The sequence below is a fragment of the Bubalus kerabau genome, chromosome 3 (assembly GCF_029407905.1).
Source record: "Bubalus kerabau isolate K-KA32 ecotype Philippines breed swamp buffalo chromosome 3, PCC_UOA_SB_1v2, whole genome shotgun sequence".
Taxonomy (NCBI): domain Eukaryota; kingdom Metazoa; phylum Chordata; class Mammalia; order Artiodactyla; family Bovidae; genus Bubalus; species Bubalus kerabau.
This window is the reverse complement of record NC_073626.1, coordinates 3,561,436-3,583,550: the sequence shown is the minus strand read 5'-3', so window position 1 is coordinate 3,583,550 and position 22,115 is coordinate 3,561,436. Positions and strand designations below refer to the sequence as shown.

The 22,115-nt window shown below is 44.5% G+C and overlaps 1 protein-coding gene across 1 annotated transcript in view; it reads left to right on the top strand.

Moving 5' to 3' along the window:
* Positions 1-22,115, top strand: part of F13A1 (coagulation factor XIII A chain) — a 146,092-nt gene that overhangs the window by 65,030 nt on the left and 58,947 nt on the right. Inside the window, exons 7-8 of the mRNA XM_055570528.1 lie at positions 16,141-16,315; positions 19,051-19,189. Coding sequence (XP_055426503.1) covers positions 16,141-16,315; positions 19,051-19,189 — 314 coding nt within the window. The remainder of the gene's footprint in view (positions 1-16,140; positions 16,316-19,050; positions 19,190-22,115) is intronic.

The window sequence follows — 22,115 nt, the reverse complement described above, 5'->3', positions numbered from 1 at the left end:
CGGTGTGCTGACAGTTTGGCAGTGACGAAGCCTCAGTCCTCAGCTGGATCCCAGGTCGGCTGACTCCAGACCTTGGCATTTTCCACCTTCCTTGCTGGTCTCGGCAGGAGATCCTGAAGCATCTTTGAGAACTCACAGACCCTGCACTGGAACCGCTTCCTGAGGGAGGAGACACTACTCTCATGGGCCAGGAGGCTGGGAGTCCAGGGTGGGCGGCAGATTGAATGTGTTGTCTAGGTCCTGGGCAGCCCTGGACTGTACTGACGTGTGGGACACACATATCCCGCCCATGGTGCATGAAAGCGAGTCACGTGTGTCAGACACAAGCAGCGTGTGCACGTGCGCTCAGTCACTTCAGTCCTGTCCCACTCTTTGCGACACTACGGACTATAGCCCGTCAGGCTCCTCTGTCCATGGGATTCTCCAGGCAGGAATACTGGAGTGGGTTGCCATGCCCTCCTCCAGGGGATCTTCCCGACCCAGGATCGAACTTGCATCTCCTGTGTTTCCTGCACCCACTGAGCTACCTGGGAAGCCCAAATATAAGCAGAACATTCCTGAAAAAAACACCAAGCTAGGTGCTGTTGCTACTTCATTCAATCAAAGACTAAGCAAAAAATACTCCTTTTGCTACCAATTTTCTTAGGTTCTTCTTTAAAGACTTTTTATGTGGACCATTTTTGAAGTCTTCATTGAATTTGTTAGTATATTGCTTCTGGTTTATGTTTTTGTTTTGTGGCCATGAGATCTCAGCTCCGCGACCGAGGACTAAACCCACACCCCCTGCCCTGGAAGGCAAAATCTTAACCACTGAACCACCAGGGCAGGCCCCCAATTTCCTCAAGTTTTATTTTTTAAAATATCTCTCTGAAAGACTGCTATCTTTGAGTCTGATTTGAGTGAAATAAAATCAAATATCAATTTTATAAAAATATTAGATTGAAAATAATAGGAAATGCAATTTCTGGTTAGCACTCAAGAACAAAGATTGTTAAATTAACAACTAGGCTATGTGTAAATTTAAGAAAAGTGGAACTTAAAGAGGAAAGAAAGGTAAAAACGAACATCTAAAGGCAGTTTTTTTTTGTTGTTAGTTTATGTCTGTGACATAAAATATACAAGTGGAAAGACAATGAATTCTAAAGAATTCAGGAATTTCTCTTTAATAACTATTTATAACAACATACATGAGACCTTTGGTCACTGTTTTTCCTGATTCACAGATAAGAGCCCCTTTTTCTTCTTTGAAGTTACCCTGACAGTTTTGCAGTGAGAAAGGAAGCAGTTACTGGCAGTGGTTGGATATAAATGAATTCCTTAAGCACTCTGAAATGATGCTCACCAGCCCAAGCTTCACACATCATGTGTATTTTTACGAGTGTAGAGATCACTGCCTAACACAAGCAAAGCGAGCGGGAGGTGAACAGGAAGCAACGAACCCGGTACTTCCTATGGTGGCACCTGGGCAAGTGAAAGCTGAGTCTCGAACAAAGCACCTCCATCCTAATGCAAACTGCCGTGCAATGTTACTAATCATAAAAGGCCGATGAAGTTCTGACTTTGAAGATCTATAACCCACTTACAAGGTAGAGAACTAGGCAGGATCTATTTGAGGGTTTGGTTTGGTTTTCCTTCTGGAGGCGGAGGCCTTGGGTGTTAGGGGAGAACACCGCCCCCCACCCCCACTCTAGGCAGTATCTTTTTCTTCACCACCACCATTGTTTACATTCACAAAATGGATGTTTGATAGTTTTCAAAATCGTTTTACAACTAAAAAGCCTCTTGATGAAAGTGAAAGTGGAGAGTGAAAAAGTTGGCTTAAAGCTCAACATTCAGAAAACCAAGATCATGGCATCCGGTCCCATCACTTCACGGGAAATAGATGGGGAAACAGTGGAAACAGTGGCAGACTTTATTTTTCTGGGCTCCAAAATCACTACAGATGGTGACTGCAGCCATGAAATTAAAAGACAGTTACTCCTTGGAAGGAAAGTTATGACCAACCTAGATAGCATATTCAAAAGCAGAGACATTACTTTGCCAACAAAGGTTCGTCTAGTCAAGGCTATGGTTTTTCCTGTGGTCATGTATGGATGTGAGAGTAGGACTGTGAAGAAGGCTGAGCGCCGAAGAACTGATGCTTTTGAACTGTGGTGTTGGAGAAGACGCTTGAGAGTCCCTTGGACTGCAAGGAGATCCAACCAATCCATTCTGAAGGAGATCAGCCCTGAGATTTCTTTGGAAGGAATGATGCTAAAGCTGAAACTCCAGGACTTTGGCCACCTCATGCGAAGAGTTGACTCATTGGAAAAGACTCTGATGCTGGGAGGGATTGGGGGCAAGAGGAGAAGGGGACGACAGAGGATGAGATGGCTGGATGGCATCACTGACTCGATGCACGTGAGTCTCAGTGAACTCTGGGAGTTGGTGATGGACAGGGAGGCCTGGCGTGCTGCGATTCATGGGGTAGCAAAGAGTCAGACACGACTGAGCGACTGATCTGATCTGATCTGATCTCCTTTAATCCTTAGAAGAGCTCCAAAATCCATTCAGTTATAGTGATTTTAGAAATTAAAGCATTGAGCCTCTAAAAATCAACAAAAACCATGAAACTTTCCCAAGAAATCAATTGTTTTCTGGTCACTCTGGGAGCTCGTCTCCTGTTCACAGGTCCTGGAAATCTATCATGAAATTGCTGAGGGAAGTTAGGCAAAGACTGAAAGAAAAATAAATAAATAAAACAAAAACCCCTCAAATTTCTCAGTAAAGATTTGCCTTAAAATATGAGAAGACGTATTTAGGGAGCCCAGAAAGAAAGTGTTGTGAAGTTGCTTGAGTTTAGCCAGAACCCTGGGTCCGAGCAGATGGGCCCGTTTTTGAGCAGATGTTTTCTAGGGAGTTGGTCCCGTCCACCGGAAGAACAGAGGGAGCTGTGTGTGGTCAATTTCAAACTTCTCAACCCTCTCCCCAGCTTGGTCAGAGGCAGGAAATTCTTTTTATAGGAAACACATTTTGGAACCAGATGCATCATGATATGCAAACTCTCTGGGAGGGATAACACACTGGCCACAGTTCATGCCAAGATGAAAGTGATGGCAGGCAGAAATTTCCTGGGATCAGCTATTGCCAGGACGGAGTGGATGAGCGGCCCGGTGCTGGCTGGGCCCCTGAGGAGGGTAGAGGCAAGAACAGATGACGGGGGCCCCAGAGACAGATTTGCTCCCTGTGGTCACGGCCAAGGCTGGCACTGAAGACGAGCCAGGAATCTGCGGAAAGAAGATGGGTGCTCAGTGCGATCTAAGCACAGATTATAAATAACTTGGGTCTTTCTAATGATGACAATGGTAATGACAGTGTCAGTCTGGCTGTACAGCGCCCAGATAAAAATCTTTATCGCCTGGTATTTATTACCTTGCATGGTTCTTTTTAAAAATATTTATTTGTCTGTGCCAAGTCTTAGCTGAGGCATGCAGGATCTTGGACCTTTGTCGTGGCACTTTGGGTCTTTTAGCTATGACATATAGGATCTAGTTCCCTGACCAGGGATCGAACCCAGGCCCCCTGCATTGGGAGCTGGGAGTCTTAGCCACTGGACCACCAAGGAAGTCCCCCTTGGTGGTTCCTTGTGGTGGGGGCTGCCCTACACACCAGAGGACGTTTAGGAGCATCCCTGGCTTCTACCCCAGAGATGTCAGGAGCACCTCCCTCACAAGTTGTGACAACCAAGAAGGTCTTTTGATATTTCCAAATGGCCTCTGAGGTCTAAGTCACGGCCCCAAGCCCCTCCGAGGCTCAGTCTCCCTGCCTGTGCAATGGTTACGGCCCTTTCTTCTGGCCTGCGTGGATGATCTACCTTCCGACCTTGTTCAAAACCTGTGCGTTTCCTTTCTCTGCTGAAGAGAAGGGGGAGACAGCATCCCCGGGGGGGCCTGGCCCAGGTCACATCAGGCCTCTCGGTTCTGACCCTTCCTCCCACTTCCTGTGTGACCCGGGGCCCAGTCCTCAACCTCTGCAGGCCTCACCTCATCTTTAAAATGGAATTCTGTCTCTGTCCTCAGATCACATTTGTTATTCCCGGTGGCAGCAAGAACGTCCTTCTCTTCTTCAAAACAGTGTTCCTTTTTCTTCTATATTTTCTCCTTTATACATTCCGTATCTTATTTGGTTCTTATTTTGAGTTGCTGTTACTCCACTTTGATGTGAAAATCGGAAAAGTTTATGACAATCTGGACAGCCTTGGGCTACTGGGTTTACCCAGGAGAAAGAAAGTTTAAAACTCCTGTGATCTCATTGTCTGGGGATTGGTCCTGAGATCTGTAACCTTACATAAGTGAACTTTTATTTAGGCTTTTCTAACTACTGAGTGGGGCATTTTACCAAAGCTACACTGCAGATTGATTCAAGGGAGGAAATTGTTTTTAAGAGATTAGGGGAAAACAGAAGAAACTTGCCCCAAATTACACTTCCTCCTTTAAATTACCTTGTTTGATGGCTGTTTGCTTTCCACCTCGTATCTGATGTGACCGTCCCCACCAAGACAATAGCCAGGAAATGTGCCAGCAAAATTTTAGAAGAATGTTTTGTGCCATCTGAAAACTTATTTTGCTCACACCCACTAATAAATTATTCCATCCTTGGCCCTGAATTACTGAGAAGTAACCTGCCATGGCCAACCTAAAGACAGCTCAAATGGCAAAGAGTCTGCCTGCAATGCAGGAGACCTGGGTTCAATCACTGGGTCAGGAAGAAGACCCTGGAGAAGGAAATGGCAACCCACTCCAGTACCCTTGCCTAGAGAATCCCATGGACAGAGGAGCCTGGCAGGATACACTCCATAACTTTGCAAAGAGTTGGAAATGATTGAAGCAACTTAGCACCCACACATGGCCTGAGATGGAATCTGAGCCCGGGTCAGATTATCAAAACAGGTATGCTGCGCCTCGTGACAAGAACTGCAGGGTCCTGGGGGAAAGGAAAATAGCCTGCTCCTAAACTGGGGGTGTGCCCTGGGCCTGCCTGTTTCTGCCCCATGAGTAACTGGATCTGATAGCAGCTATGGGCAGAGCTCTCCAGGGAGGCGCGCTGCCCCAGCCGTAGCCACCATGCCGGCAGACACTGCTCACATTCCCCGTGGAAGTCCTCGCGGGTTTGCTCCTTTGAGCTGAGACTTATTAACAGGAGATCTGTGTCAAAATGCACATAGAACCAGTACATGAGATCTGGAGGACTCTCCGGGGGTCTTGTAGGTAAAGGAGTGAAGGCCCTTGGAAATGATGTCATTCAAGGTCACATGGCCAGTAAGTGGCTGAAATGGAGTTAGATATTGTCCTTGCTCTCAAGTCATATTAGACCTTAGGGGGCGAGCACCAACACACTCACACCGATCACACAATTCCTACATCAAGTTATGTAGCTATCTCCTAGAAAAGAAGGGCCCAAGGGAATGGGTTCTGGAAGAGGTGAAGTTTGAAGTAAGGGATAAGCGAAGATAGGCATAAATCAGAGAATCCCAAATAGCCAGAGGCATTGAGCCCCTGGGAAAGAGTTCCTGAAGAAGACTAGGTACCAAACGCGGTTTGATGGTGGCACAGGTGGTTGTGATGCCATGACGGAGGTGATGCTGATAATAGGGATGATGGTGGTCCTGTGGCTTGGTGATGGGAGGAGTGATTGCTGTAAAGACGTTGATGGTGGGAAAGCACTCAATATGAACTCATTCATTCAACAATTATTTATTGAGAATCTCCAGTCTAGGTTCATTTCGGTTCAGTTCAGTCACTCAGTCTTGTCCAACTCTTTGTGACCCCATGGACTACAGCACGCCAGGCTTCCCTGTCCATCACCAACTCCCAGAGTTTAAACTCATGTCCATTGAGTCGGTGATGCCATCCAACCATCTCATCCTCCATTGTCCCCTTCTCCTCCTGCCTTCAATCTTTCCCAGCATCATGGTCTTTTCAAATGAGTTGGTTCTTTGTGTCAGGTGGCCAAAGTATTGGAGTTTCAGTTTTAGCATCAGTCCTTCCAATGAATACTCAGGACTGATTTCCTTTAGGATGGACTGATTGGATCTCCTTGTTGTCCAAAGGACTCTCAAGAGTCTTCTCCAACACCACAGTTCAAAAGCATCAATTCTTCGGTGCTCAGCTTTCTTTATAGTCCAACTCTCACATCCATACATGACCACTGGAAAAACCATAGCCTTGACTAGATGAACCTTTGTTGGCAAAGTAATGTCTCTGCTTTTTAATATGCTGTCTAGGTTGGTCATAGCTTTTCTTCCAACGAGCAAGTGTCTTTTAATTTCATGGCTGCAGTCGCCATCTGCAGTGATTTTGGAGCCCAAGAAAATAAAGTCTGTCACTTTTTCCATTGTTTCCCCATCTATTTGCCATGAAGTGATGGGACCAGATGCCATGATCTTCGTTTTCTGAATGTTGAGTTTTAAGCCAACTTTTTCACTTTGCTCTTTGACTTTCATCAAGAGGCTCTTTTCTTCTCTGCTGTCTGCCATAAGGGTTGTGTCATGTGCATATCTGAGGTTATATTTCTCCTGGCAATCTTGATTCCAGCTTGTGCTTCTTCCAGCCCAGCATTTCTCATGATGTACCCTGCATATAAGTTAAATAAGCAGCATGACAATATATAGCCTTGACATACTCCTTTCCGGACCTGGAACCAGTCTGTTGTTCCATGTCCAGTTCTAACTGTTGCTTCTTGACCTGCACCCAGATTCCATGCATGCTAAGTTGTTTCGTCATATCCAACTCTTTGTGACTCTATGGACTGTAGCCCACCAGGCGCCTCTGTCCATGGGATTCTCCAGGCAAGAACACTGGAGTGAGTTGTCATTTCCTCCTCCAGGGGATCTTCCCAAACCCAAGGATCAAATCAGTGTCTCTTACGTCATCTCCTGCATTAGCAGGCGGGTTCTTTACCACTAGCATCACCTTAAGTCTAATTACAATTGTAAGCAAAATAGTTTCTGCCTCCACAGAGCTAACAGTCCAATAGAAAAGACAGACTTGTAAGTAGAACTTGTCAACAGAGTATACCAAAGTCTCTGATGAAATAAGCATAGGGTTGTAGGAGAAAGCAAACCCCTGAAGCTTTGCTCACAGTTTTCCCAGGACAAAGCAGTATCCTGACAAGTGTTGGGACATAGAGTGAAAAGGCAGAATGATTAACCAAGACCCATAGCAATGATAAGCCAAAGGATTATTCATAAAAACCCTTTTTTCATGGTGGGAATTATACCCAAATAGCCATCACCAAAAGCACTGCAGGAAAACATAGTCAGAAGGAAACTTTCTTCTCTGGGGACTTACTTGATTCAACTGCAATTTTTTTTTTAAGGTGACATTAAGAGGAAAATCTGGAAGGAGAGAGAAGAAAAAGTATCAATATACTAGTTAGGTATTTTTAAATTCCAGTCTTTGTACTGTTGCCAGCCTGGACTTGCGTGCTTCCCTTGAGGTGTACACATTTATTTTTGACCCTGGACTTTTGCTAATATCGAACCACAATGCCATCATTAATCCCCATTAATACCTTATTCTAGCTGTGCCTTTTGGGAACTAACTCAAGATTGGACTTTTTTTTTTTTTAGCCAATCGATGTTCAGTATACTCTTTAGTGTTATAAAAAAAAATACTTGAACCCCAGCTACTAAATCAAACTGCCCACAAGTGGAGCAGGTCCTGGAGTTTCCCAGAGCCCAATACAAGATAAATGACCGTAGACCTTGGAGACGAAATGGACTTCAGGGCTTCTGATCCCCAAGCTTACGTGGTCTCACAGATAAACTGTAAATAAAGCTACTTTTCACTCTGTCCATCTTTCTTCCTCTTCATCTTGTCCCAGTACTTCGACAGTTTTTTTCTTTTTTTCCCCTTCCAAGCATGAAAAAGACAGTCACAACATTACTACTTTGATATTTTGCTCAGCAGCTCCACAAAAAGCTACTGCAAAACCCTGCTTAATTCTTCCCCAGTTGTTTGCTCGGCCATCTCATGGAAAGCTTCACATTCAGCAAACCTTTTCATGCAGCAAACTATTTCAAGTATTCAGACTACATTTACAAATTCACTTGGATTGGGAATTCCATGCAGCTACCTCAAATGAACTTTCGAATCACAAGTAAATACATGAAGTCTAGTCCCTGGTCATATATATATGGACCAGCCACAATGCAGCTTTCTAAAAGTTTTATTTAAAAAAATTAAAATGTTAAAGCACTATATAACTGCTCCTTTGGTTTATAAGCAGCTAAAATCCTTTTCCTGGGGTGAACTGTCCTGGAGAAATATGAGGACATGGGTGCTCCAGGGTCCTTGTCCTCAGCCATTTCCCCTTGAGGAGCTTCTTCACATTTCCCCATATGAATCTTATATTTGGAAAAATTTCATCTATCAAAAAAAAAAACCCCACCAGGATTATTAAAAATACCTTGTTTCCCCATTCTTGTGTCAGAGATTTATCTAACTGCCAATCAAAACTTCTAATGGGAGTGGTACCATTCCCATTAGACTCAGTAGCACCTTTGTGAAGGTCAGGATACAGCTCCCTTTGGTGCTGAGAAGAATGGCAGTGTCTCACACACCCGCAGAGTCTTCCAGATGCCTAAGTTAAAATTTCCAGGCTGGTGACCACTGCCAGATGTAGGATTCTCAATGGATTTCTGCTCCGATCCAGAGTTTCTGGAGCTCTGACCCTGTTTTCTTAAAGTGTTGTTTTCTCTCTCTGCAATTTGTGCCCAGGGATGCCAAGAATGGCATCCCTCACTCAGGGAGAGCAGGAAGAGCTAGAGGCCTCGGGTGCACTCGACGACCTTTCCAAAGGCGACGCAGCTCAGCCAGGAGCTCCCGAGGTGGCAGCTTTGGAGAATCTACCAGCTTGGAGTCATGAAAAACCTGATTGTAGTCCAACAGGGTGAAATTCTAACTCTAGTCAGAGTTTATTTAACTCTTAAAGTTGGATTCAAGGTACCCACAAGCGCAGGAGGCCTGCCTGTGGTTCAGGAATAGCCAAGGGAATCCAGTGATGAACGGGGGAGTACAGAGTCAAGACCATGTCCAGTACATTTCAAACTAAGGATAATGCCACATCATTCAGGGGCTTCCCGGGTGGCTCAGTGGGTAAAAACATGTGTCTGTCATGTAGGAAACAAAGGTTCGGTCCTGGGTGGGGAAGATCCTCTGGAGGAGGGCATGGCTACCGACTTCAGTAGTCTTGTCTGGGAAATCCCATGGACAGAGGAGCCTGGCGGGCTACAGTCCGTGGAGTCGAAAGAGTGGGACACAACTGAGCATGCTCGCATTCACCAGGGATTTACGTTTCTGTTTATTGAAGAACTTGAAACAATTGACAAATATACTGGAAGCCAGTAGAAAATTTGAATTTACCTAACAGAAATTGTTTTCATAGCCAGTTTTGAGAAATTGTATCCATTTTGTAAGTAACTGATGTGCAGACGAAGAGCAGGAGTAGCGGGACGTCAAATGACTTGTCCAAGGTCGCTGGTCAAACGAAAGGATCTCAGGGTCCCGGACCCCACCCCTCCACAGATGCCGCTGCACGCCCCTGTGTCTGTCCTCTGCCTGTCCTCTGCCTGCGTCACGTGAGCTCCTTGGATACAGATGCCATCCTTTTACAAGTCCTGTCTTTTTCAGTCCTTCGCTCTCAGCCTGGGGTGGAGGAGGTTGATGAGACAATGAACTGTTCAGACATCATTTTTTTTCCCTCCTATGATAAAAGCCAGCAATGTAATGAAGTTTCCATTTGTCCGCAAACAGCTTGGTCTCTCCGTTATTAAGGTTGCATTTCTTATGCTCGGGCTCCCCATATTTGGGGAGAAAAACAGACATTTATTATAAGCCATCTCTCGAATGTGATGATCACAGTCAATCTAAATGTCTGCTTTCCCTGAATTGCTTCCTGGAATGAGGTCTCAACGCTGCATCTATTTTGTAATCACATCGGCTGTTTCTGAAACACAGGGACGCTTTTCAGCGGCCCTTCCGAGCTCTGCAGTGGGGGCTGCTCTGGTCTCTTGGGACAGACACCCCCTGGAGGGGCGAACAGAAGTGTGGCAAAGCCAGCATCCCCCTTTGGAGAGGCCCTCTCAGGGCACACACTCTGCATCCCTTCCTGCCCTCCCTCCTTCCCCTCTCCTGTCTCTTGACATCCTTTCCCATCTGCTTCCTGCTCTACTCTTTCCCTTTCCCACTCATCCATCCATGCACCCATTCATTCACCCATCCACGCTTTTGTTCAGACACTTTGGGAGGCCTGTTCTGCATACCAGCCCTGCACCACGCAGCAGTGGACAAGCAATGAAAAAGAAGCAATGCTTGGACAGCTTAAAATCTCAGTATCTCTGTCTCTCTCGGTCCACCTTTTGTTATTCTTTCATGATTGTCAATTAGTAAAATACGTTTGGACCAAATAAGGATCCTTAGTTACTAAGGAAGACAAGATTAATAATCTCTAGTTGTAATGACTTTCATGAAAAATGAGTCTCATTACCCACTCCTGTCAGTGGGTGCATGCGTGCTCGCTCACTTTAGTCGTGTCTGACTCTTTGGGACCCCATGGGCTGTAGCCCACCAGGCTCCTCTGTCCATGGGGTTCTCCAGGCAAGAATGCTGGAGTGGGTTGCCATCTCCTCCTCCAGGGGATCTTCCAAGCCAGGGATCGAACCCACATCTCCTGCATTGCAGGTGGGTTCTTTACCCACTGAGCCACCTGGGAAGCCCCACTCTTGTCAGAGCTTGTGTCAAATATACAAAGGAAAGCACATTTGAATCGTGGTTGTGTGCTTCACAGCAGAGGTTAGGGTTAGTTCCTGTGGTTTGTTGATGTCGTTGTTGTTGGATTAAAACTTACATGCAATGAAACATATGGATATTAAATGTAAAATTCAATGAGCTTTGATTTGGATAATCACCACCCCAACCCAAATTTAGACATTACCAACAGCCCAGAAATTTCCCTTGTGCTCTCTTGTAGTCAACCCACATCCCCAGAAACAACTACGATCCTGATTTCTTAGAATAGATTAGATTTGCCTGTTCTTAAACTTCACATAACGGGTTTATACCCCAGGCACTATTTGGGGCTGGTGTTCTTTCCTCAGTCTGTTCTTACACATGCCTCAGCTTGTTCCTTGGTATTGCTGAGCAGTGTTTCACCAAGCTCGATATCCCAATCTGTCATCCATTCACCGGTGGATGGACACTTGGGATGCTTCCAATTTGGGACTGTTGTGAATTAAGCTATTAAGAAGACTCTTGAACAAGTCCCTTTGTGTACGTATATTTTTGTATTTCTGAGATACGCGGTTAAAGCAGGCATGTCTAAATCATAGGGCATGTATATGTTTCGCTTTATAAGAATCTGTCCATTTTCCAAAGTGACTGGAACCCTGGAGCGTCACGGACGCAGTTAGACACACACTGTACAACCTCCGCCCACAATTAAGACTGACCTTCACCAGGCTGTACGTGGGCGCTGTTCACAAAGGCTGCATGGGTTCTTCTTCAAGGAAGAGCTCTTCTCCCTCCCAAATTTAACTCTCTGCCTTTGAAACTAGCTCAAGTTGTCCAAAATTTATATCCAATGGTCTTCGAAAAACGATTACAGGCAAAATCAGGTATAAAATTACATTCTGCAAGAATTACAGAAATCTTACCCTTTATGAGAACATAACTTCAACAGTGAAATTTAACAGAATATAATAGGTTTATAACAGAGAAAAGTCACCTTATCAAAGCCATATAAAATGTGCTCACAGGATAAGAAAATACCTTTACATATTTAAAAAGAAGCAGAAAAAATAGTAATTATGCAAAATGCAATGGACCTAAGCCTGAATTCAGAGAGGCAGCCCACCCTGCTGGGCACAAAAGGAATTTTAACTATTCTCTCCTCTCAGGTAAATATTTGAGAAAATTCTAAACATGTTTAAAGAAGAAAATAGCAATTATGTGTATTCTTATTGCAAGAATTGAGCACAGCATATTGGCATATCTGCTTCCAGTTTTTTTTTTTTAATGAAAAATCTATTATAATTTTTGGTTAAAAAGATAATAATGCTCTCTAAAAAAGAATTCAAACAATCAAGAAAAATTTAAAGATAAAAATTAAAAAAAAAATCATACTTGCAAAACTCTTCTCCAAGTGTTCTATTTGCTGTAATTAATAACTGTAGATAAAATCTTGACTCTCCAGTCCAAGACTAGTTTGATTCACCTCTGAATGACTGTTTGAGGCCAGTGTATTTCATTCTACCCTTTTGTACCCTGAGACAGATTGGAACAGAAAAGGGCATTATTGGTCTCTGCTCTTTCTTTGAGGATCCTGTTAAATGTCTCATTCCAGAATCCACTCCACCTACCTGGAGGCAGATCTCGTTCCCAAGAGGGGATGACTCCGGATTTCCATTATTTCCCCACTGTAGTCCCAGACTCTTACCTTTTTAGGGCTGTAGACCCTTTTCCACCCCTTTCTACACAGCTGTTATTTCCATGAATCCCACCAGAACAAGGAAAAAAAAAAAATCTGCATTCTAATTCAGCTTGCTTCTTTCCAGATTTTGAAATGCAAATGTATAGTTTCAGGATTTTGTTGACTTGACAGTTAGGCTTCTGAAGTCCTGGTGCTGAAGCTGAGCCATGCTGCCCCTCTGTCCACCTCTAAACCTTCGTCTTTTCTTGGACCAGCTTTTGAAATGTCCCTGAATTATGTCCTGCCACTGAGGCTGCTGATAGTGACTTTCGAAGGGTCTGGTCTTTAAATTTTTTCCGACATCGTAGGTATTATGAGAGGACAATTTAGTAAACCCTTGCTGAGGCTGAATAATGTCCAAAGTTCTGGGCTCATCTTGTCTCCTTGACCACCAGTGATGCAGGACCAAGACATTTCATTCTGCCGTTCGTCCGACTCTGAGCTCGTGGTAGGGTGTCAACAGTCAGCTGTGGCAGGAAAAGGGACCAACTTGCCCTTGACCTGCCCCCCAAGCCAATCTTGTTGTCTCAGGAGGAGAACATGACTTTACCCCTTTACACGTCACTTAAGACTTATCTCTTTCAGTATCTGGGCTCCCTAGAAATCAATTTCCTAATTAGAAAACAGTAGCTAATCTGGCCAAATGCTAATAAATGAGAAGTGTGATTTGTCTAGAATGGGGGAACAGCTCAGCATTAACAATTAAAAGGACTGTAGAGGAGAGAGCTCCTTTTCTTTCTCTTCCCTTTGGCTGACTGATCTCAGCTATAGGCTATAAATAATACTTTGAATTAATGGCTATTTGAAAGTCAGTCATCAGAACCTTAGTTTAGGAACTTTTACCTCTGAGATTCATTGCCCTATTCTATTTATTAATGATAAGGATAAATAACTGGTAATGTGAGTTAAAGCTGGATCCACTTACAAATATCAAGCTACATCACAGCACTCTTCAGGCTTCACTATAATAGATGCAGATTTAGATAATCAATTCAACTGCAAGGAGAGTTATTGATCATGAATAGAACCAAAATTGTCAGCTAAACGCTGCTGCATGCCAGTCATTTCATGGACTTACAGGATAAAGTCAAAGTTAATGTCAAAGGCATGAGTTTGCAATTAGTTGGGTCTAAAGACTAAATTTTTTTGTATATTAAACAAATTAACTGGGTATTTGTGATGGTTTAGACTCTTAGTCGTGTCCAACTTTTTGTGGCCCCATGGACTGTAGCCCACCAGGCTCCTCTAAAATATGATGTCTATGGGATTTCCCAGGCAAGAATACTGCAGTGGATTGCTATTTCTTTCTCCAGGGGATCTTCCTGACCCAGGGATCAAACCCTGGTCTCCTCCATTGAAGGCAGATTCTTTACTGACTGAGCCACCGAGGAGTCTGGTGGCTGGGTATTTCCCTTCACGTTAACCCAACTGTACAGAATCAAAAGGGAAAAACAGTAGAAGTTGCGTGTGCTTGCACTTCTTAAGCGTTTTCTTCTAGTGCTTTCTACTTCCTCCAATATTGCCTGCTTACATAATTCTTGTTGCAGGTCCCTGAACTTGTCATAGTTCTTCATGGTACCAAGCAATTATCCAAACTCTTTCTTCCATGTAGATAACCTTTGCTGAACCTCAGCCTCTCAAGACCTGGCTTTCATGTCATGCTCTCTCCCCGGCTCACCGCAGCCACCACCACCCTCCAATCTAAGAAAGCTGATGACTCCCTCTGTTGGGAGTCCACTCTCCCTGGACGTCTTTCTGCATTAGGAACCTTTCCTTCTGCTTGATGGGTTCCTCTTCCATCTCCTTCCACAGAGAAGATCTTAGTCTTATTCAGATGCACAATGCCTACATGCTTGTTGGATATACAACGGATTATTCCACAACTATTGAACACCTGCTCGTTGCCAATACTTGTTAGAAGTCAGAAAGGCATCGATTTTTATCTGTGTTCTCAATATGCTCACGACCCACTGGGGAATAAACGCTTATAAATCTAAACTCAGTAAGCCTAAAAAAGCGGTCTGGGGAAGTGCTGAGGCTGAGCTGGTAATTGGCAAGGCCAGGAACACATAAAAACTCATCATATTTTAGTATCTCTTCTATGATTTTCATAATCTGAATGCACCTGCTTTAATCATATGTTCCACTTTGTTTACTAAAGTCTCATCAGTATAATCTGAACCTATGCTTCTCAAACTCATGTGCACACAGATCACCTGGGGATTTTGTTAAACTGCAGTTTCTGATTCAACAGGCCTAGGGAGGGGCCTGAGAGTCTGCATTTCCAATAAACTCCGGGCACACCATTGCTGCTGGTCTATAGACCACACATTGAGGAGCAAGGCTCCTCAATGAGTGTGTATGTCATGTCAACATACAAGCATTGTTAAAGGGGCATCAGTTTCTGGAAAAACTCTTAGTGCTCCCCACCTAGACATTCTCTGACTGTAATTAAACATGATGCAAGTTACAGCAAGAGACGTTAACACTCAGCAGTGACCCCCAAGAAACTGACAGGATGCCTTGAAACTGTTCATTCCTGGCCCCAGTTTTATCATCTAAACATAAAACATTTTTTTCCCTGCACTTGAGGTCTCCTGCTACCAAATGTGGAGAAGGCAATGGCACCCCACTCCAGTACTCTTGCCTGGAAAATCCCATGGACGGAGGAGCCTGGAAGGCTGCAGTCCATGGGGTCGCTGAGGGTCGGACACGACTGAGCGACTTCACTTTCACTTTTCACTTTCATGCATTGGAGAAAGAAATGGCAACCCACTCCAGTGTTCTTGCCTGGAGAATCCCATGGGGTCTCACTCGGACATGACTGAAGCGACTTAGCAGCAGGAGCAGCAGCAGCTACCAAATGACTGTCGTCTGAGTGTGTAGCAAGTTTTTCCCAAATATTCAAGATTGCCATTCTTTGCTTACATCTCCCTTATATTTAAACTATAATACCCCAGGTCCTTAATGTAACTGGAAATATATGTTAACAAAATTTTATAATCACCTTAAACAATTATAAAGAAAATACTTCTGTTCATGCAATTTTTTTAAAAAACAAGCTCTGCAAGGTACCCATGGGAATCTAATTTCTTGTTAACTCTTAATGGTTCCTATGACAGCATCTACATATTTTTTCAGTTTATTAGAGTCAGCTACTCATCATCAAAGTCGAACCTCATTAGACCATCAGACTTTGGGCCCCCATGCTAACATCTAACATCATTTGTCAATTTTTAGCTTTCCTTCTATCAAGACAAGATCCCTCCTTGAGCCATCTTCTTTTGTAAGTCTTCTTCCTCTTTTCCTCACACATTCTCCAGCACAGTTCCACCCAGACCAAGGACCCAAGTGCTTGAGAAGCCATGATAACTCTTCCTGCCTGCTACTCAGCACCACCTCACCAGAATCATACACTGTTTAAGAGGCGGCCTTGGCCATCTGGTTCACCCTCACACACTTAGTCATCACACCACTTTCCCGATAAGTAGCAGTGAACTGAACAGAAGTAGAACTCTTCATCGTGCAGGAACACAGAAGGCACTGGAAGCCTTAGGTTGCCCAGAGTCAGAGTCTGGAGAGGACTCTTCTGAAGGACTTGGGCTCCTTCTCACCTGTCATGATCTCCTTTAGATCAATGCCAAGGACGACGAAGGCGTCATTGCTGGCTCCTGGGACAATGTCTACGCTTATGGTGTTCCCCCATCAGCTTGGACCGGAAGTGTTGACATCCTCCTAGAATACAAGAGTTCTCAGAAACCAGTCCGCTATGGTCAGTGCTGGGTTTTTGCTGGTGTCTTTAATACATGTAAGTATCCAGTTGAGTAAACATTTTTTTAATGTAAAGGAAATGTCACCTCAAGACATTTAGTCTATCACCTGGTGAAGGGACCTAGCGATCTCTGTTGGATCTATAGAATCTGTGGATGGCTACTCTGGGATGTAGTCAATGCATAGTTAAATCGTACGGGGCCAGTAGGCTCATAATTTCTCTTTGACTGCAGAACCTTTATAGAAAGAATGAGAGACAATTTCCTACATAATCCTTCATTCAACCCTCAGCAAAATGGAGAGTCTTGGGGCCAGGAAAGGGTGTGGGAGAAGGATATACAATTTTTATTAGTAACCTCCACATTTTAAAAAGTTAAATTAGCAAAATTTAAAATAGTAAATAATAAGATGTAGACTTATTTGTTATTCAGAAGGTTTATAAATACGCTTATTTGCTTACTGTGTATCCCTGAGAATTTTGTAAACATGCCCACTTAGGTTTTACCCTAGCTGTGGAGGGTGGGTGGTGGGCGGGCTTATCTCAATTCTTATATATGAGTCTCAATGCCCCTGAGCAATTAGACACCAGAACTTAATGAACGATCTTTACTCCCTGGCATCCCCTCTTGCCTTTAATCTACCCAACATCCAAACCGTAGAGGAAAACACATGGGAACAGAACCATTCTCTTCCACCTCATGCATTATTTTCCAATATGGCATTTGCCTGTCCCGGCCCAGACAATGTTATTGTTAATTCAGTGAATAGTTTTTAAAAAATACGTTTATTTCAGTATGTCTTCATCATTGGTAATGATAATCATTCTCATGCCATTGCCAGACCCTACAAGAAAGACATGAAACTCAAGTCAAAGTGTCCTGTCTGCTTACTCACTAATAAAGACTGCTTTATCCAGTTAGCATGTTTTTTAATCAGAAAAATCAAGGAGAGTCTGAAGGCTGGAAGCCAGGATGAAATAATTTTTTATAAATGATCAGGAAGACTGTCAGTTTCAGCTCAAAGTTGTGACCTTCTGAGAGTCAGTCAGAGGTCCACATGGGAAGAAATCATAAGTGTTGTGTTGCATGTTGTTTTCTCTATGGCATCAAACTGAGTAGGATTATTTTCTTAGCCATTCCCATATACTTAAGAGCTACAGGAACATGTATTTCCTGGGAGCAATGAAGGGCAGTGGAGCCAAGGTATCAGTGTCCTAGGAAGCCTGGTCTGTGGAGTTCCCCATGGAAGCCTGAACTTTAGGAAAGCTGACAGTTGGGAGGAAGGCCCCCTCTTCCATGGCTCCCAAGCCAAGATTGTGTGCCAGGGGCTTGGCGGAGACAGCCTCTCTGATGAAATGTTCCCAGGAAAACACAAAGCACTTCCCACGTCCCCTTGATGCCTGCAGTTTCACTATCCCAGTGTGATTCTTTAGGTTCAGAAACAGATAAAATAGTCAACAACTTCCATCCACGTATTGTTGCTGTTGTTTAGTTGCTAAGTCATGTTTGACTCTTTTGCGACCCCATGGACTGTAACCCGCTAGGCTCCTCTGTTCATGGGATTCTCCAGGGAAGAATACTGGAGAGGGCAGCCATTCCATGGGATCTTCCTGACTCAGGGATCAAACGTGAGCCTCCTGCTTTGCAGGCAGACTCTTTACCACTGAGCCACCTGGGAAGCCCTCCACCCAAGTATGCCTTCTGTATAAAAGGATCATCAGATCTATTCCTGAAAACCGACTCTGGTGATAAGGCAGAGGCCCAGTGTAGGGATGCCACCATGAGGATAAACATGAAAAGGGAATTTGGAGGGGAGGAGGTCCTGGTGCCCCGTATCAAGCTGCATCTGGCTTAAAATTATGAGTTCAGCAGACTCTGGGACAAATCTCACTCTGTGATCACATGAATTGGTGCTAAGGTAGGAATAGAGCTAGAGTGCCAATCGTTTTGTTGGTGAAACTGCAGTGTGTGTCAGGGTTGTAAATCAAGAGAGGAAGATGGGAGTGGGAGGCAGGTGGCGGTTGCCATCAGTGTGATTTGGGGTGTGAAGATGAAGTCATTTAATGAGGACCCTTGAGTCTACCAGACTCGTGTTTGGACTTCCAAGCTTGTTCTATTGAAGGGGGTGGATAGTCTTTGGTTAAAAATGCTAAACAATTCTGAGAGGGGGAAAAAAAAAAGGCAAGTCATTAATCTTAAAATTGTCAGCTGAATTATTTTCAATGAGCACTGATGTCTGGCGTCCTGGGAGCCAGGAAGGGCATTGGATTAAGTTTGATCAATAGGTACATATGGCAAGAGATGCCTCCAGGTAATTTATTATCTAGCAATTAAAAGGAATCTGTGGTGTCACCTCCACCAAGTGCCACAAGAGCAAGTTCCACCCAGGAAAACAAACCACACTGAGGGTCTGCTTGGTAAATTCCTGATTTCCTATTAGCTGGGGTTTTTAAATTTTTATTTTCAGAAACACAGGCCATTAGCTAAATTAAAATAATCCTACTTTGATGATCATGTGATTAGCAACTAAACAACTGGAACCCTGTTACTGGGATTCCATTCCCACTGGTATCATTTGGCGCCCACCAGTCCCCAGAAAGGCTTCTGTCTGCTTCTCTGATCCTTGACGACAGGCCCCTTTTGGCTTTGGACACCTGAGAACAACGTGTCCATGTTGGTCAAGAAGAAAGTCCCTTTTGAGAAGGGATTGCTCACTCTATGTTTATAGATCTTGGCAATCTGTTTAATTGTGGCCCATCCTTCTTTCCTGCAGTTTTGCGATGCCTGGGGATACCAGCGCGAGTCGTCACCAACTATTTCTCAGCCCATGACAATGATGCCAACTTGCAACTGGACATATTCTTGGAAGAAGACGGGAACGTGAACTCCAAACTCACCAAGGATTCCGTGTGGTGAGTTTGATTTGCAAGGGCACAGGCTGATATCAAATTGAAGTGCATAACACATTTACCACCAGACAGAGTCAGTCTGATGTTTCTTTCTGTTCTATTTTAAGGACTATTCAATACCATAGGCACAAATGTCTGATTGTCAGAGACTGTTTTTAGCTAATGAATGAGAAATGTTACTGAACAGCAGTTTGGGCTTCTAGTAATAAAGATCGATCACCCCATTACAGCAGCAACTCCTGGAAGAGGCCACAGCTTTAGTGGCCAGAGCCTATACCAGTTCTTCTCTAGCTTTTGTTGTTGTTGCTGTTCAGCCACTGAGTCGTGTCCAACTCTTTGCAACCCCAGCACACCAGGCTGCTCTGTCCATCACTACTTCCCGGAGTTTGCCCAAACTCGTGTCCATCAAGTCAGTGATGCTACCTAACCCTCTCATCCTCTGTTACCCCCTTCTCCTGTTGCCTTCGATCTTTCCCAGCATCAGGGTCTTTTCCAAGGAGTCAGTTCTTCTTATCAGGTGGCCAAAATATTGGAGCTTCAGCTTCAGCATCAGCATCAACCCATGAACATTCAGGGTTGATCTTCTTTAGGATGGACTGGTTGGATCTCCTTGCAGTCCAAGGGGCTCTCAAGAGTCTTCTGCAGCCCCACAGTTCTAGCTTGCTGCTACTGCTGCTAAGTCGCTTCAGTCATGTCCGACTCTGTGCGACCCCATGGACTGCAGCCCACCAGGCTCCTCTGTCCATGGGATTCTCCAGGCAAGAACAATGGAGTGGGTTGCCATTTCCTCCTCCAACAGTTCTAGCTTAGCGCATGACTATTATGGTGAACGGCAGAGACACAGAAGCCCTGTGTTCTCTACGGTAAGAGTAACACAGCCAACGTTTATTAAGCACTTACTGTGTACCAGTCTCTGTGTGTACATAAGCTTATCTAATCCTTTTAGGTTTAATCAGACAGGAGTTTATTACCATTCCATTTACAGCTGAGCAAACTGAGGCACAGAGAGCTTAAAATACTTTTCTCAAGGTCACACATCTGGTAAGCTAAGAATAAAACCAAGAGCATCTGACCCTTCTGCTGCTGAGTCGCTTCAGTCGTGTCCGACTCTGTGCAACCCCATAGACGGCAGCCCACCAGACTCCCCCATCCCTGAGATTCTCCAGGCAAGAACACTGGAGTGGGTTGCCATTTCCTTCTCCAATGCATGAAAGTGAAAAGTGAAAATGAAGTCGCTCAGCAATGTCCGACTCTTTGCGACCCCATGGACTGCAGCCTACCAGGCTCCTCCAACCATGGGATTTTCCAGGCAAGAGTACTGGAGTGGGGTGCCATTGCCTTCTCTGATCTGACCCTTAACCACAACCTTTTTGTTTTTGGCCTTTGCAATATAAATAGGATTGCCCTTTGCATGTAAAGATATGGTTCTCCTGATCTGTGACCTCATCTTTTATTCAGAGATAGAAGTGGAAATAAAGTCAGAATTATTACCAAGTACCAGCCCTATGGTGTTTTCACTGCCCTGAAGAGCTGTATCATAAGCTGGCTGCAAGGAGTTTAGGATTCCAAAGAAATTTCCTTTATCCATGGGGACCCACTCACTCCAAAACAGTATTCTAAAAAGATGGGGGGGGGGGGGAATCCCAAGAATCCAGATGTAAAGGGTATTCACAAAGGTCTGTATGGAGGGAAACTGCCAGGCATGAACTCAGTGGAATTTCCAAGCCAAAAAGATGTCTCCTAGAGCTGTTCTTTATAAGTAATAAAGCTAAAACACTGTCAGCAGTGAAAACATCCGAGTGGGCATGGGAGGAAGTTGGAAGCTCATTTTAGAAGAAATTAAAAGTTAGAAGTGTCTTAACTCCCCCATGTCACAGGAATGGAGCGCAGATGCAGGGCAGAATTCACTCAGCAGTCCCAGCAGACGCTCATTTGAGAATGAGAAAAGAAGCAAAATTGCTGAACTAGTGGCAAAATGCTCGTATGAATTAAAAAAACACTGCAGTTCACTTGAAGGGAGCGAGCTGAGCAATGACAAGCTGGAGACTATAGTCAAGACAAAAGCTCTCCTCTGTAAACTGAACGGCAATTGAAAGCACCATTTAAGCCCTTGGAATCCCAGTAGAGCAGCCCTGCGTGTATACGGAATGACAAAAACAAAAAACAAAAAAAAACCAGACCCAAATAGCCACCCCCAAAGCTGCTGTGGCATTTGAACATGGCAGAAAAATGGTCAAGATGAACCTACTCGCAGAGCAAGCATAGGGACAGTGCTGGAGAAAAGACCATGGACACGGGTGAGGGCCGAGCTGGGAGAGGGGCGCTGGCAAGTATACGCGACCACGTGGAACGCAGGTGGCTGGTGGGGAGCTGCTGTACAACGCAGGGGCCTCAGCTCTGGGCTCCGTGATGACCTAGGGGGCGGGAGGCCCCCGAGGGAGGGGAAGTAGGCACACAGAGTGCTGATCCACTTCCTGGAGAGCACAAACTAACAAAACCTTGTAAAGCAATTATACGCCGATTATTTGGCATTCTGCACTGCTTATCTCTTCCTTACTCTCTCTCTACACACACACACACACACCAGTCAATGCCCTTGTAGCCAACTGCAGCTTAGAATTATTCCTTCCAATTCTTTAACCCAAATGCCTCCCCACCATAAATCCCCACAGGCACCTAACAAATAACCTCACGACACCCCTAGTTCAACTGATACAAAAGCATGAAGCTGACAGACCTTTCCTTGGTAGCCCTTTCCTCTTTCAGCTCTCTGATCCGAATTCCTTTCCCAGTTTCTCCCACTCTTGTTCCTTCACTGTGCTCAGCTGTGTCAGACTCTTCAGAGACTCTGTATCCGTGGGATTTCCCAGACGAGAATACTGGAGTGGGTTACCATTTCCTACTCCAGGGGATCTTCCCGACCCAGGGG